At 37.7% G+C, this 16979-nt stretch overlaps 1 protein-coding gene across 1 annotated transcript in view; it reads left to right on the top strand.

The window, feature by feature from the left end:
* LOC143038579 (protein halfway-like) overlaps positions 1-10087 on the top strand; it is a 58578-nt gene extending 48491 nt beyond the window's left edge. Inside the window, exons 9-10 of the mRNA XM_076207975.1 lie at positions 3450-3566; positions 9815-10087. Of these exons, the coding sequence (XP_076064090.1) occupies positions 3450-3566; positions 9815-10084 (387 nt within the window). The 3' untranslated portion in view covers positions 10085-10087. The remainder of the gene's footprint in view (positions 1-3449; positions 3567-9814) is intronic.
* The last annotated feature ends 6892 nt before the right edge of the window (positions 10088-16979 follow it).

Here is a 16979-nt window from a genome sequence, read left to right as displayed (position 1 = left end):
CTTCGGCCATTTCTAATTCTTCTGTGTATTCTATATTTCCTTGGCATAGTTTCACCATTTCCTGTTTGTTTTTAAGTTTACCATTCACATATCGATAGAATAGTTTGGGTTGATCTTTGCATTTATCTATAATATCCTTTTCATGGTTCCTTTTCTCCTCTCTTCTCACATTAACATACTCATTTCTATAGTTTATATAAATTTGCCATTTACTAGTTTTTTTTTTTATCTTTTCTCCACCTTTTCCAAGCTTTGTCCCTTCTGTCTTTTGCCTCACTGCATCTTTTGTTGAACCAACATTTGATGTACTCTCTCGCTTTTGTCTTGGTACATGCCTGTTTACCCCTTCATTGTAATTTTCCATCAAGATATTCCATTTCTCATCCACTTTTGTCTCTTCCATATAGAATTTTTCCCAGTTTGCATTCCTGAAAAATATCTTTAGTTTTGCAAAGTCCGTTTTGTTGTACATCAATCTTCCTTTCCTATGCTTTTCATTTCTCTCCATGTCTATTTCTTCCTTTAGTACAGTTTCGATGAGTATATGGTCACTCTTTCCAATTGGTGTCTTGTAATGGATTTTGTCCACAATTTCAGGTTCTGTTGTAAATATTAAATCTAGTTTTGATGGCTCTTCATTGCTTCTGTATCTGGTGTTTTCACTGACCCATTGGGTCATTGTGTATTCCATGGTCATGTCCAGCAGTACATTACTCCACAAGTCATCTCCTCCTGGCACTGTCATATTATCCCAACAAATTTCTTTGCAATTGAAGTCCCCCATAATTACCAGATTACCCCTGCCCATTAGTATCTCATTTAGTGATTTAGTGTGCCCCCAAGCATTCGTTTGTGGGGGTACAAAGGTCACCACAAACTTTATACTTTTCATATTCTTGGCTTCAACTTTTATCATGATCAGTTCAACATTACCTTTGCCCTCCGCAATTTTTGTCACGTTTGTCTTTCTTGGCCAAGAACATGATTCCTCCTCCCTGTTTCTTGTCCCTGTTTCTTATCCAGTAATTATATAGTCCATGTCCAATATCGATGGATGGTATTTCACCTCTTAGTTTAGTCTCTACAATTCCCATTATGTCTGGTTTTTCTTCTAGCAGGTAATCATTGAGTTCATTCAGACCTGAAATTAATCCGTCAATGTTAGTATAGGCCACTTTTAATTTTCTTCTTCCTCCATTATTTTTTCTGTCTTTGGTTTTTTCATTTTGATGTGCCATTTCCTCAATCTCATGTCGATTACTCTCCAATGGAATCCCTTGCTTTCTGTCTCTGTTCTCATTGAGCTATTTTCCTTTGCTTCTTCTCTTAGTGACTTTTCTTTTTCTAATTCCTCAGTATTCATTTCTCTTTTTATCCATATCTTATTGTGCTTTTCACTCCTTGTCAAGTTGCCTTTTTCAAATATGTCTTCTACTACCATCTGTGACCTTAATTTTATCTTTAGAGGTCGATTTCTGTCCTTAGAATAGCAACCGATTCTATATGTCTCGTCCAGGTCTTTGCGTGCACCTCGGTCTCCCCCCTGAATTTCATTTAGGATTTCTACTGCTGTCTCTTTTTCTTCTTTTTCTCTCATGTACCTCACCAATCCCTGTTGTTCTTTTAGTCCATATACCACAATACATTTTTTCCTATCTACTGTATCTCTGACCCAATTAGTTTTTTGATTAATCCCTTGGATAATTGTGTCTTTTGCATTATCCTGCATTTGCTGCTTGACTATTTCTTTGAAAGCAATTTCCTTATTTTCAATGTTTTCCTTCCACTTAATTTTCTGAATACTTTCTTTACCTAGGTTCTCTTCAATTTTTCCCGTCATTTCTTGTATTTCATTGTTCACTTCTTTCTTTAAGTTTTCGCTATTGGTATTATCATTAATTCTCTTCTTTTCATTATCACTCTTCAGTTCATTTATATCCCTTTTCATTTCTTTAATCTCGTTTGTAAGATCCAAGTAGGTTCCTCTTAGGTCAGAAATTTCGTGATTTGCTTGTGCTAAGCAGTCCATTAGGCCAATGATATCCTTTCTTAAGTCCATAATTTCATTCTCCCACCGTATCCTATTTTTGCTCATATCCCTCTCTATCTCTAATAATCGACTTAAGTTCCTGCTTTCATATTTACTAAATCCTGGAAAATCTTCTTTGTCTTTGTTGATACACGTGTTTCGGGAATGTTTGTTTACATTGCAGTTCGATAGACTGACGCCAGATGACTCTGGTTCATGATTGACTTTCGAGTTGTTGTTTTCTTTCATTTTTGCCAATTCTGTGTTAATACAATTGACTAGCACTGCAGAGATAATATTTCGAACACTCACAATCACTCCCCGCCCCTACAATACAAACCAGGTTTCCTTTTTTGTCGTAAATCCTCTTCTTCTTATTCCGCGACAACGACGACAGCAATGTGTGTGAGAATTTATGATGGGCTAGCAGTAAATTTGCCATCAAAATTTGATATGTTGAAATGGAAACTCTTGAAACTTTAGGTTACACTAGACCCTCATAAGTGCAACTCATCTCACTGTCTTTTAAAAGTACACCCATTTATTTACATTTTTGTTTGACTACCTGGAATACAGGCAGTGTTATACCATGTATATGGTGCCTTCCCCTGGTGGAGCTTGAAATACATTACACATAACAGAAGCTTTTTCCAGTAACACTTTAAAGTGAGGTTCAGCAACCCTAGGGGTGCCTGTACCATAGGTGCTGTCCAGAAGGCAAGGTTTCCACCTATGCTAACTCCTAATGGTACTTACTCTCCAAACTGGACTGGAAACTTGATTACAATGTAGGTCTTAGTTATAGGTATTGTTGGCTTTCCAAAAGTTGCATTGTTCAAATGAGACCTTCAAGTTATAGATTACATAACAGAAAGGAGTTTATTTTGCAGAAAACACTATCTTTTGCAATTTTGTCTCTGCTTGTTGTGGTCCTGTAAGATAGACATTGGAGCTACCTGTCTTCAAAACTCATCAACCACATCACTTTCATCATTAGGTGCAGCTTTGATGGGCTGACATTTGGTCTATGGACTTGGTCCAAGATTTTCCACTATTAACTTCAACTGCTTTTCTCACCTTTTATACTCGTAGAACCCTGACAATTGGTGACTGCTCTCTTCCCATTTCCAGTTGGTAATATAGAAACAGTCCCACACCAATATAACATAGACAGCAGTTCATAGTTTCTCCCCAGAGAGATCTGTGAGAGGGCCTGAGGACTACTGCCAGCCATTGTGGGGCTCCAGATTTTCCACTTCTGAATCTCAAGGCAACAATTGTTAGGAAGACAAGGGAAGGGAAACATGGGACTTTGAAAGTGCCTATATTGAGATTGTAACTTTTGAATCAACCTGTCTAAGCATCAATTATTATTATTTGACACAAGAAAACTAATAGAATGTTGGTTAATTTGCTTCAGCTACCAATAGAAGTGCTGGAGTATATAATCAAGATGGACAAGGATAGAGCATTTTTTATGTTTTTGAGTGGCAACCCATGGGATTGTGTGGACTGCAATTTTATACGTAATCTGCAGGTGAGTCGTTATTATAATCATTATTATCATTTACCATTATAAGTATTGTTATCATTATTATTATTGTCTCCAAGTACTACTACTACACACAGAGATTTTCCCCCTTATAAGGGAGCCAGCCATTCCCATCCATTCCACTCCCATCTTCCACTCTTTCCCCCCTCTCATCTTAGCTCCTCATAGATGACATGTCATCCCCATATCCTGCCGTATACAGGGTCAGAATAAATTATTATTATAATTGATTATTATGATTACTCGGGAATTGACGGGATGGTAAAATACAGCCTATGCTTCAGGGACTATTTTGGGACCCCTATGGACTGGAGCCAGGCATTATGTGTCCATGTTAGAGTAAAATCTCATCTCATAAAGGAATGATGCTATTCTTGTACTAAAATTATCCTTCCCTTATATCATTCCCTTGAAACTGTCCTTAACTACTCTAATTCTAGCTCTTTCTGTCCCCTGTATTAGGTGGGGGAAGGAATTCTGCCATATTGTTCCTATGTATTTACTTAGCTGTATCTTATGGGAAGGGGAACTACACTTGTATTTACCCAGTTGTATTTTGCGGGAATAGAAGCTATGCTCGTGGTGTTCTGCCTTTGTATCTCAGTGTCTAGTTTACTCTTAAACTCATGAATGGTTTTTGCGCACACTATTTCTTTGTCCAGTTTGTTCCAAGTGTCCACCACTCTATGTGGAAAACTTTTTCTTCAGATCTCTTCTGTAGCTATGTTTTTTGATTTTCTTTCCATGTCCTCTTGTGCTTCTCTTGTCCCAGTTTAACAAGTCCTCTCTATCGAGTATTTCTGTGCCCTTCATGATTCTGTATATGGTCAGTAGGTCACCTCTCTCTTCTTTGCTCCAGAGTCGGTAACTCCAGTTTAGCCAATCTCTCCTCATATGACAAGTTTGCAAGTGCAGGTGCCATTTTTGTGGCTGCTCTCTGGATTCTTTCAATTTTCTTTATATTCTTTTTGGTACTGGGTGACCACAGCGTCGCCACATATTCTAGTTGAGGCCTTATCAGTGTGACCAATACTTTTTTGAAAATTTCTCCGTCCAAATATTTAAATGTCATTTTTATTGATCTTAGCAAGTTGTAGGATTCTCTGACAATTTTTATCTGTTTATCATAGGACAAGTCATTTGAGATAATTACACCCAAATCTTTTTTGGATCTCTCCTTCTTTACCTCCTTGGTTCCAATTTTATATTGTCCTGATATTCTATTTTTGCTTTCTCCAAACTCCATTATGCTACACTTATGTTGAAGTCAACTTCCCATTTCTGACTCCAGTTCCATACCTTATTCAGGTCTTCCTGCAGTAATTTATAATCCTTTTCAATTTTTACTCTCCTTAACAGTTTGGTGTTGTCTGCAAAGAAGCTCATGTAACATTTCACATCCTCAGCCATGTCATTCACATAAATAGCAAACACTATTGGAGCCAATACAGATCCTTGCGGTACTCCACTGATCACCTCTTTCCAATCTGAATATTTTTCTCTGAGCACTACTCTCATCTTTCTACCAATCAGGAAGTCCTCCATCCATTTTAGTAGGTTCCCTTATATCCCTCCTATATGTTCCAGTTTTTTAAATAATTTTTTGTGTGGTATTTTGTCAAAAGCTTTTTATAAGTCCAGGAAGGCACAATCAGCCCATCCATTCCTTTCTTGCACTATGTCTATTAATCTTGAGTAGAAACATATTAAGTTTGTGGTACATGATCTTCCTTGTCTGAACCCAAATTGTCTTGGGTTTATTATATTGTTGTCTTCCAGGTGTTTTAACCATCTATTCTTGATGATTTTCTCACAAATTTTGGCTATAGTACTTGTTAGTGAGACTGGCCTGTAGTTGGTTCTTCCTTGTTTCCTCCTTTATATATTGGTACAATGTTAGCATTTTTCCAGTCTTTTGGTATTTTTCCTTCTATAAGTGAGCAACTTATTATGTTGTGTATTTTGTCCATTAGTTCTTCTTTGCATTCTTTTAGAAGCCAATTTGCAATTCTATCCAGGCCATGTGATTTCCTGATGTCAAGGTTCCATTAATTCTTTTTGTGTTATTATTATTATCTCGCTTATAGGGGGAGATCGCCTTTCATTTCCTTCATCTTAGTATTGTGCTTTGTCTCTAGTGAAAACAGATTTGAAGTGATTATTCATGACATCGGCCATTTCTAATTCTTCTGTGTATTCTATATTACCTTGGCATAGTTTCACTATTTCCTGTTTGTTTTTAAGTTTACCATTCACGTATTGATAGAATAGCTTGGGTTGCTCTTCGCATTTATGTATAGTATCCTTTTCATGGTTCCTTTTTTCCTCTCTTCTCACTTTAACATACTCATTTCTATAGTTTATATAAACTTGCCATTGAAACAGATTGTGAATCACTGCAGAGATACCTGAACAAGGTTTGGAAATGGAGTCAGAAGTGGGAAATTGACTTCAACTTCAAGAAATGTAGCATAATGAAATTTGGAAAAAATAGAAGAAGAGGGTCACATGAAGAATTTTCACCCCAGAATGCCCATATGAAGAAAAGTCACCCCATGAGATCCCACCTGAAGAACTGTTACCCCATATGCCGAATATCAACAGTGGAATAAAGATTTGGTTAGGTTACGTTAGGTTGAATGAAGGTTATGATTATTGTCATCAACTTATACAAATGAAGAATCATAAACCCAGGATGGCCCACATGAAGAATTGTCACCCTAGGATAGCCCACATGAAGAATTGTCACCCTGTCAAAGTCTGGGGTGATGATTCTTCATGTGATCCAAAAAAGAATATCAGGACAATATAATATCGGAACAAAGAAAGTAAAGAATAGTGGAATCTGAAAAAGACCTGGGAGTAATCATCACAAATGACATGTCCCCTGATAAAAAGATTATTTTGTTGGAGAATCCTACAACTTGCTAAGATCAATAAAGGTGTCTTTTACGTATTTGGATGAAGAAACGGTAAAAAAAATACTAGTCACATTAATAAGGCCTGGACTGCAGTATGCTTAAACAAAAGAACATAAGAATGAAGGAGACTGCAAGAGACCATAAGGCCTACACTAGGCAGCTCCGTATCCATCACCACCTGTCATCCCCATCCATAAAGTTGTCTAATCGTTTCTTAAAACAACTGATAGTTTCAGCGCTTACTACATTGTTACTAAGTTTATTTCATTTGTCAACCACCCTATTAGTAAACCAATTCTTGCCTATTTCCTTTTTAAATCTAAATTTGTCCAGTTTATAACCATTACTGTGAGTCCTGCCCTGTTATTTTAATATGATGACCTAGTTTGCATCACCCTTGTTAAAGCCTTTGATCCTCTTGAACACCTCTATTAGATCACTCCGCACTCTGTGCCTTTCCAGAGAATGTAAGTTAAGGTGCCTAAGCCTCTCTTTGTAAGGTAAGTTTCTGAGTCCATGTATCATTTTGGTCATTCTTCATTGTACTGATTCTAGTGAATTGATGTCCATTCTGTAGGACGGAGACCAAAACTGTACCACATAGTCAAGGATGGGTCTATCACTAGATAGAGTTTAATAATTACCTCTGCACTTCTATTCGTTACCATCCTAGCAATGAAACCTAATGCTCTGTTAGCTTTATTCCTGGCACTATTGTCACCCAGTACTAAAAAGAAAATTGAAAGAATCCAGAGAGCAACTACAAAGATGGCCCCAACACTTTCAAACCTGTCATATGAGGAGAGATTTTCAAAACTGAATATACCAACTCTAGAACAAAGAAGAGAAAGAGGTGACCTCCTGACCATCTACAGAATCATGAAAGGCACGGAAGTCCTTGATAGAGAGGACATACTAAAATGGGATAAGAGAATTACAAGGGGAGATGAAAAGAAACTCAAAAAGGACAGCGGATATCTGGAACAATAGTGTGTGCAAAAAATATACACAAATTTAAGAGCAAACTAGACACCGTGAGATACAAAGACAGGGCACCATGAGCATAACTCCCCTTCCCATAAGATACAACTAGTTATATATCTGCCATGTGGGTTGTGACTAAGTGCTTCCATAAATAACCAGACCCCCCTCCCATTACATACTTTGGTTGTTAGTTGGAAGACTGAAGTTATTGTTAGTAAGACAGAAGATTGAGAGGTACTGAATATATTGTAGTCTCAGCTACTATCTCACTCTTGGAATCAACTCCTGGATGAGAGTCTAACTCAGGGACATGACTTAAGAAGTGGTGAGGCAGCACTTGGTTTTCCATCAGCCTGCTTTTAATTCCTGGTTCAATATCTCGTTTCCCACTTCTTAATAGGAAATGAGAAGGAGAGGGCTACATGACTTCAAAACAGATTTCATAATAGGTAAGGAAAACCTAACCCTTTGTGATGGGAATAGAAATGTAACAAATTATCTTCATGGTAGATTTCCTATACACCACGTTTCAATTGGTTACCATGTTTGAGGAGTGTCCTGAAGTGGATGAGAGTTGTCAGTCTCTTGTTGTAGAGTAAAAGGAATTAATGTTTCTACACCATGGAATGGTTTCTAAAGTTTACAGAAATTGAATAACATAGGAATGATTACAAGGGTGTCCATGTAGCATTACAAAATTATGGAATTTAGAAGAATTTTCACAAAGGACAAAGGTCAAATTATATAAAACAGAATAAGGGAATATTCATCATTGCAAATACTATAGAAGAGAGCAAGGGAATGTTCAAATTGCACCCCTCAATAATTCATATATTTCCCATGATGAAATAGGTTTTGGAAAGTCATGACATTCCTTGGCCAAGTGACCTTCCACAACTCTTCTTCATTCCCTTTCCCTTCTCCATTCCATCCCATACCTGCATCATCCCCACCCCTTCCAAGGCTTTTATATACTTCAAATTTGTATTTTTCATGGTAAGAAACATTGGATTGTCTGTATTATATAAATGTGGGTCAGTTTCTGTCTATGACTAATAGTTGTGAGAAGGGAACAGAAACTAGTTGTCAGCTCTGCTTGTGTGAAGAGGTTGAAGATATATAGTTAAAGCTGATAGACTGCAACTCCAGATAGAGGTGAAGTTGATGAATTTTGAAAGACACCAGGGAAATGATCACCTTTGATCTCCATTGTGCAGGACCTCCACTTGCAGGTCCATGTCATTGGTCCTTCCTGTATATCAGACCAGTGACTACTCTGACAAAACAAAAGCCTGTTACCAGCATAATTTGTGAACATTACCTTTGGTTTTATAGACACATGGCATGATGTCTTGATGTTGATTCCATTTACAGGATTATTTCAACAAGAGAGAACCCTCGGTGGAGGAGACAGGAATCATGGCAGGGGCAAATTGACCAATCCAGTTGAGAACTACTTAGAATGGGTTGGGTGGCTGTATGGGGGCTTACTTTGGGAAAATGGGAAATGACAGCAGTGTGAGTGAGGTAACCCCCCAACTCCAGTGCATGATAATGATGTTGCAGGTACTAGGGCTAGGTTGTAGATGTTTTAGTAGAATGTTTTTGGAGTTGCTTTTATGTTGTTTGATTGGCTGTATTTGTGTGATATAGTGTGAAGGGTTGGTTGGGTTTTAGAGCTGTTGCATAGCATTATGTGCTAATAATTTTCTTATGCTGGCCTAAGTGGAGATGTTCTGTTAAAAGTTATTTTAGTGTAGCCAGTTATTGGAAATTCTATTTTGTATTATTTGTAAGATTCTTTTTGTTTTTTCAAATAATTGGATACCATGCTGTGGAAACATGTTTGAGTCTTGCAAGTTGTTTGTATCCAGTGATGAATGTTTCTATCTGCAGGCCAAATCCCATGCCTGGAAGTGTTGAGTACCCAGTATAATCATTTTCTTATTGGCCTTCACTTTTAAGGTATTTTGAGTAAGAAATGAATGTGGTGTGTCATATATAAGGCTAGATACTCGAGTTTTTTTTTGTCCAGTGGGAGAGGTTGACCATGTAAATTGACCACCTATTGGTTCTTTGGTTCATGTTAATTGGGGATAAACAATGTTACTGAGGACTTTTAAGGGGATACAGATATTAGATATTCCATTCTGGTCAGTGCTAGACAATGTTATTTAACTGAGGGAACCATGGGCATGAGTGAGGTAAGAATGGATGAGCAGTTAAAGAAGACTATTTTCATGTTATTTCTGCATTGAAATTAGTCACAGTATAAAAAATGGTTCTGATGCGACTCCTTTCTCTAATATATTTTCTCCTTTTTTTCAGACTGTATTAGTAAGACATGGAGGTAAATATTATGAGGACTTTCACACAATCCGATGTGCTGTTACCAATCAACGTGTCATACTCGTGAAAGTGGATGAGAAATGCCCAATCAGAAGGCCTATGGATACCATTGATTACCTTAACATTGCTGTGGCTTTAGTTTTTATTAGCTCTCTTGCTAACTTCCTCTACAATTTGCACAACTACCGAACACACAACAGATTGCCATGGATCATTTATAGGCTTCGAAAGGGACATCAGTGGAACTGAATGACCAAATTAATGGGAGAGAGTTGGTCAAGTTAGTACAGTATTCTTTGGTTTTTAATGTTTGTGAACTGAATTGTTCACAATAAAAGTTGTCTGTGACCCAAGGTTCCTTTTAATATATACTCGTATTTACTTAGTTGTTGTATTTATCCAGTTGTATTATACAGGAAGGGAGCTATGCTCGTTGTGACCCGTCTTTGTATCTTTCAGCATCAAGTTTTTTCTTAAAATCTTGATTATTGTTTGCACACACTGTTTCTTTATCTAAATTATTCCAGATATCCAGCACTGTGTGGGAAGTTTTTTTTTTTTTTTTTCAGATCTCTTCTACAGTCATCCTTTTTGAGTTTCTTTTTGTCCTCTCATTTTTCCATTGCCATTTTTTAGTAAATCCTTCCTATCAAGGATTTCCATTCCTTTCATGATTCTATAGATAGTCAGTAGATCACTTCTTTCTCTTCTCTGCTCCAGTGTTGGTAGTTCCAATTTGGATAATCTTTGTTCATATGTCAATTTGGAAAGAGCTGGTGCCAACTTTGTCATTGCTCTCTGTATTCTTTCTAATTTCTTTATATTCTTTTTAGTACTGGATGTCCATAGTGTCGCTGCATATTCCAGTTTTGGTCTTATTAATGTAACTAATATATTTTCAATCATTTCCTCGTCCAAATAGTCAAATGCCACTTTCACTGACCTTAACAGGTTGAAGGTTTCTCTGACTATTTTGTTTATATGTTTGTCCGGTGTCATGTCTTTGCTAATTATTACTCCAAGGTATCTTTCGGAGTTCACTTTTTTTATTTCTTCTTCACCAATTTAATTTTTTTTTTTTTATTCTGTTTTTACTTTTTCCAAACTCCATTATACTACATTTCTTGATATTGAAGTCCATTTCCCACTTTTGAGTCCATTTCCAGATTTTGTCCAGGTCTGATTGTAATGATTCGCAGTCCTCCTCTGTTCTTGTTCTCTTTCCAAGTGTTTGTTGTTGGGGGCACATAAATCACCACAAATTATTTTACTTTTATGTTCTTGTGTTGTGTGGACCATGATTGTAAGTTTTTGCCAAAGAGTATAGGGAGGAAAGTGCTCCAAGTGGCTCAAATGCAGCAAATGACTTTCTAAAGTGCTGTACAAATTCCTGATAGTCTATGGTTTCCTCAAATAAATCAGACTGAATGACATCACTAGCTAATGTGTTATTTTGATCTATTTTGGATGTTGAGATGCATATTTTGCCTTTGTTGTCTGTGATGTTTCTTTGTGTTATCTTTGATTCAACCACGGAGAGGAAACTGTGTACAGAAATGTTCTTGCTGTTAAAGAGAGGTAATGTTGTCTCATTCTTGACTATGGTGATAAGGTTTTGTGTTGTCATGGTGTTTTGAGTAGCAGGTGAATTTTCTTAAGAGTTGTTAGTAGAAGGAGGGGACATGTTTGCTGTATTTGAATTGAGCGCAGAGTGGCTTTGTGTACCAGGTTGGTGTGTTGAGTCAGAGAGGGGTTTGGACATGTTGGTGTACAAAAATATTGGAGAAATGGTTGAGACCATGTTGCTCCTAGGTGATAATGAGAATGGAAAAATATCTACTTACCCAAGATGATATAGTGTTAGTAGATGAAGGTGCCACAGTGGGTGGATCAGTGGGAAGATGCACTGCTGGAAATGGGGAGTAATTAGTACAGTGTATGTAGTTTGTGAGTTGAAATATATATATATATAGACATGTCATATATACAAAGGAAATAAGGGAAAGGGAGATGGAGATTTTGCAAAGGTAGATGCGTGGAGTGGGGGTTGGCTGTTGACAATCATTGGTGTGGAGAAGATGATCATTGGAGCATTGTAGTGTTGGCTCATAGGAGACAATTGTTGAAGCATTGTTGCAGTGACATGCAAAGCGCGATGCGATGTTGGAGTAGGAGGTCGTCCGACTTGTCTTGGTGTAGAGGTGGTGGGAGTTATGGATGCTGGAGAATGCCATGAAGAGGGTTTTCCTCATAGTAGATGCTGAAGAATGCAGTGAAGCAGTGCAGCAGTGCTTTGTAGCAGGATGCCAGATGAATAGGGATTTGCTTGTATGATGGAGTGAATGCAGTGGTGCTTCTTAGTAGATGCTGGATAATGCAGCTAAGAGAGGTTTCCTCATATTGATTTTTGATTTTGCGAAGATCATAGCGTTGTTAGACGACTTATGTTCAAGTGGACCCACTGTCATAGAATTGTTGCTTCAGAGGAATGATAGAGTTTTTGCTTCGGAAATCCCTTACTGCTGCCAGATGTTGATGTGTAGTTCTATCTACATTATTGGGAGAGACAAAATCTGAGTGTTGGAGGAGCAAAGGCTGAGTGGTGTCTTTTCTTTACCAATTCCAGTGTTCTTTCTGGTTTCTACATGCAATACAACCTCCAGGGTAACCAGATTTTATTTACAAATGTATAATTTTACAGTGGTGCCATATGATGATCGATACATCAGAAGAAAGGGTTTTGGTTGAGTGACAATGATAGCACCAGATAGTCACCCTTCTCATTGTAGTTGAGTAGTGTATCAGGGTGTTTCCCTGAAACACTGGTGGCTCCTATTGTTTTAACACAGGTGTTGTGTGGAAGCCTGGTCTTTGGGTCACTAACAACAATTGAATGTCCCTTGCTTGAGATCTGGATGCTTTCTGCAGAGTTGATTGGAAGACAGAGAGACATTTGAATACTTCTCACTCCATATGCATGTTTGCGTGCATGTGCACGCTAGACATTGAAGGGGTTGATAACACTATTTTTGGAGGTACTTTTTAAAGTCCCACCTGTATACCACAAGATTGTTTTCAGTACAGATTAATGGAAAGAGAAGACAGCCACATTGATCCTGGCTTTGAAAGACAAGTGTTTTTGTTGTTGCTGTTGCTGATCTGCTCAATGCCATTAAGTTGTAATACTGAGCAGTGGAGGAAACAGATCATCCTTATGGGCTCCCATCAGAGGTCCCTCACTATATGGTGTGTTCATGTATGCTGCCATATTAAGTGGTATGAATTAAAGGTAAATGTGCTCACATAAGCCTTTATCAAGTTGTGTTTGTCCATGTTGGTTGTTCAGTGACAAAAAGTATTGATTAGGATAATTGAAGGCAAATGTTTTCATGCAGGAGCTTAGTTGGTATATTCACTTTTACTTTGAAAATTATATTATTTGTTGAGTTTTATAACATTTGAGCTAATACTAAGAGCACATCCCATGTATACCAGTAGTTTATTGTGAGGTTCAGAAGTCAATATTAATCACAAATTAATTTTATGAAAGTTAATGTTACTGGGGGTTTATGCTGGCAGAGTTGTGTTGCATGTTTGTTCAGATTCATATCCAGCCACAAGACAGCAATACACATATTGAAAATAAAAAACACTCTTCTGTAACATTTTTGGAACACATTAAAAAAAATATCTGTCACAGCATCAAAAATGGTTGTTATATTACTTGATTTTGTTGTGTTTGTCATAAATGCTTTCAAGAGCAGCATTGTCTATGCCCAACTCTGAGCAGTGGGTAGTATCATTCCATTTTGATAATTATATTTTTCTACTCTTTGTCTTTCATGTCATAATGTCATAAACTGTTTGATGTCTTAATTAGTAATGCTTATTTTGGTGTTATAGTCCTATAGTTAGATTTATAAAGAAAAAAAATTGTATTGGGTAAAATATATAATAAATAGATGTGCTTGGACATTGTCTTCAGTAAGGCTATCACATTCATGCAGCAATTAGGGATGTTTCTCTTTGGTTGAAATAAAGCCCAATGAATAATGCTTCCTATTTTTAGCTCTTCACCTCTAGTGTATACTCATACTGAGTTATACCTCCCTATTATCTACTGCTTTCATAAACATTGCTACCAACATCACCCTCTTTGAGAGGAGCAAAGTTAACTCCCTTAGGTATCCAGTTATTATTAAGAATCTCATTTTGAGATTCTGCAACTCTTCACCCCCTCCACCTATTAAGGAGAGGCTGACAGGATCCCAAAGCAAGACTCAGGTACTGGACACCTGGAAAAGGAGGACCAACTACTGCCCCATCACTTCCATGTGGTGCTCCTCAGTACCTGCTCTCACTTGAGCAGTGACTGAGACGGACAGTATATTAAGTCACTTTTTCTCCCACTAACAATAATTTCTTTTTTCTTATAATTAACAACCATCGGTCCTGCGGTGATGGTGTGTGACCCCACAACCCAACCACTTGCCCTACACCCATCTGAAATACAAGACCCATGTATGCAACCTCCAACCCCTTCTACTTCACTATAACCTTCAACCACAAATCCATTCATTATTTCCCCCCACCCATAATCCTCTCACCAAAAGAAAAGAATACAAGAACCTCTTGTACAAAATCCCAACTCCATTGGTCCACTTCAACTTCTGTACCTGCTCTCACTTGGGCAGTGACTGAGACTGACAGTATATTAAGTCACTTTTTCTCCTGCTAACAATAATTTCTTTTTTCTTGTAATTAACAACCATCAGTCTTGCGGTGATGGTGTGTGACAACACAAACCACCACATCCCTATAATCACTCTTACAAAAACCCACAACCCAACCACTTGCTCCACACCCATCTGAAATACAAGGACCCATATATGCAATCTCCAACCCCTTCTACTTCACTATAACCTTCAACCACAAATCCATTCATTATTTCCCCCACCCATAATCCTCTCACCAAAAAAAAAAATACAAGAACCTCTTGTACAAAATCCCAACTCCATCGGTCCACTTCAACCTCACCCACAAACCCATTCATCCCCTCCCCTTATCCACCCACAAACCCATTCATCCCCTCCTCTTGTACACCCAAAAACCAACAACCCTTCCACCCCAAGAAAATATCTAACTCCCCAGGAGAAACCACAGAAGACAATGGAGTACATCAACCATACCACACCAATAAACTTTCCACCACAAAAATATCAACAAAGGAATAAATCTCCCTCGGCCATAATGTCCACAGCATCTTCAATATTAGAATAACAAACTGAAATCCATCCCATCCTAGTACTGACCAAACACTCTTAACAAACTGTATGTGAGCCTCCTAGATCTCTCAATGCTCCCACCAGACCCAACTGGAATGAATGAATGCAGTTCATACCAACAACAACCTCCTTTTTGATAGCTTAGATTAGGATTCACAAGGGAGGTCAGATATAATATTGGTGGGGAGAGCAGTTCATATCAAGAGGATAAAACTTTTTACTTGGTATATTACATGGTGGCCAGTACTTAGTTTGCAAAGTTCCTTATGACACAATTATGAATGGTTACATTTTAAGGGATTGTCTTCTATTATGTTTTTTGATCCATGTCATAGATAAGTGAGGAATGTTTTGTCCAGGAAATGTCCAGGAAACTACTGTTCTATAAGTAGATGTAGTTGGAGGTATGTAATATCTTTGTTAATTACTATTATGATAAGACTTATTGCCCTCAGTTTTCACTAACTGGAAATCCATACACCCACAGCAGTCCCTCCTGTTGATCTTTCTGGGAAGAAGCATTGGACTGTTGTCTGTGTTGTATTAGCATGGGTCTGTTTCTATGTCACTAGCTCATATGTGTAGGAGAAGGGGAGCAGTCATCAATTGTCAGACTTCCTCTTGTGAAAAGTGGGGTAAATACAACTGAAGTCAATAGAGGTTTTGGTCCTGGTTTGGAGACTGCATGTCATCCCCTTGGTGTGACATTCCTGATGGAGTTGAAAGTGTTCATGAGTTATGAAGATGGCTGACAGATAAGTGAATATTTTTGACATCTGTCTTGTAGGATCATTATTTGTAGGTACCCATTTCTTGTCCCAATTAATTGCTATACTCCAAGTGACCTGACCAGAGCTTTTAGGCATGTCCATGGGAAACCCCCATTGTTTACACATCTACCATTGACCTGCACATGGTGATCTGTCTCGCTGTTGGTCTGTACATTATTTATGGAATATATATATATATTCATAATACGACTGTATGGTGTTATGAATTGGTTGGAATTTGAAGGAAAACATTGACTGTAAACTTTCCATTTTACTAACTTGGCAACGTGGCTCTTGCAAGAGGTTGTTGTTTTTCTCTCAAATCCCAAGTCATCCATAACACCATGCAGTCATATTATGAATATGTGTGTATATATATATATATATATATATATATATATATATATGTATTTACCTAGTTGTATCTTATGGGTTCGTTGGTTTATGAGTTTTAGGCTCAAAAGCCAAGCACTGGAGCATCAAGGGCTATTCAGCGCTATGAAAGCTAAAAGTTCAGTGATTTCATTAAAAAGATAATAATAAAATTGAAAATTACAGTGAGTTATAATAGGTGATAAAACTTGATAAGCTTTAAAAATCTGACCACATGGGCTACTTCACAGTTATCATCAAGCAAGTTCCTTGTCAAAAATCACACCAAGGAACTTCACCTCACTCTCATATGGGAGGATAACTCCCTTCAAAAACAGAGTTGGTATCTCTTCTCACTTCCTACACCTTGTAAATCTGATGGCCTTAGTTTTTTGAGGTGAGAACTTGAAACCTCTCCTGTCAGCCCATTTAGTGACTGCATTTATCGTAGCTTGTATTTTTCTACCAGCTTCAAGGGCTGTTGGGGCACTACAGTAAATAGCATGGTCATCAACAAATAGGGTACCCTGAACTGTCAGTGGTATTTGGTCCATGAGGCTATTAATGGCCACTGCGAATAGAGTAACACTTAGCACGCTACCCTGGGGATAAGATGATGAAAATACAGATCCAACTCGGGAGTTTTAGTTGTCGGTGTGATAAGAAGTTCTGTACAAATGCAAACATGTGGCCTCCAATGCCCCATGATGCTAGCTG

This window comes from Oratosquilla oratoria, chromosome 2 (assembly GCF_046742065.1).
Source record: "Oratosquilla oratoria isolate Oo_2021 chromosome 2, ASM4674206v1, whole genome shotgun sequence".
NCBI lineage: Eukaryota > Metazoa > Arthropoda > Malacostraca > Stomatopoda > Squillidae > Oratosquilla > Oratosquilla oratoria.
This window is presented reverse-complemented; position numbering and strand designations above follow the sequence as displayed.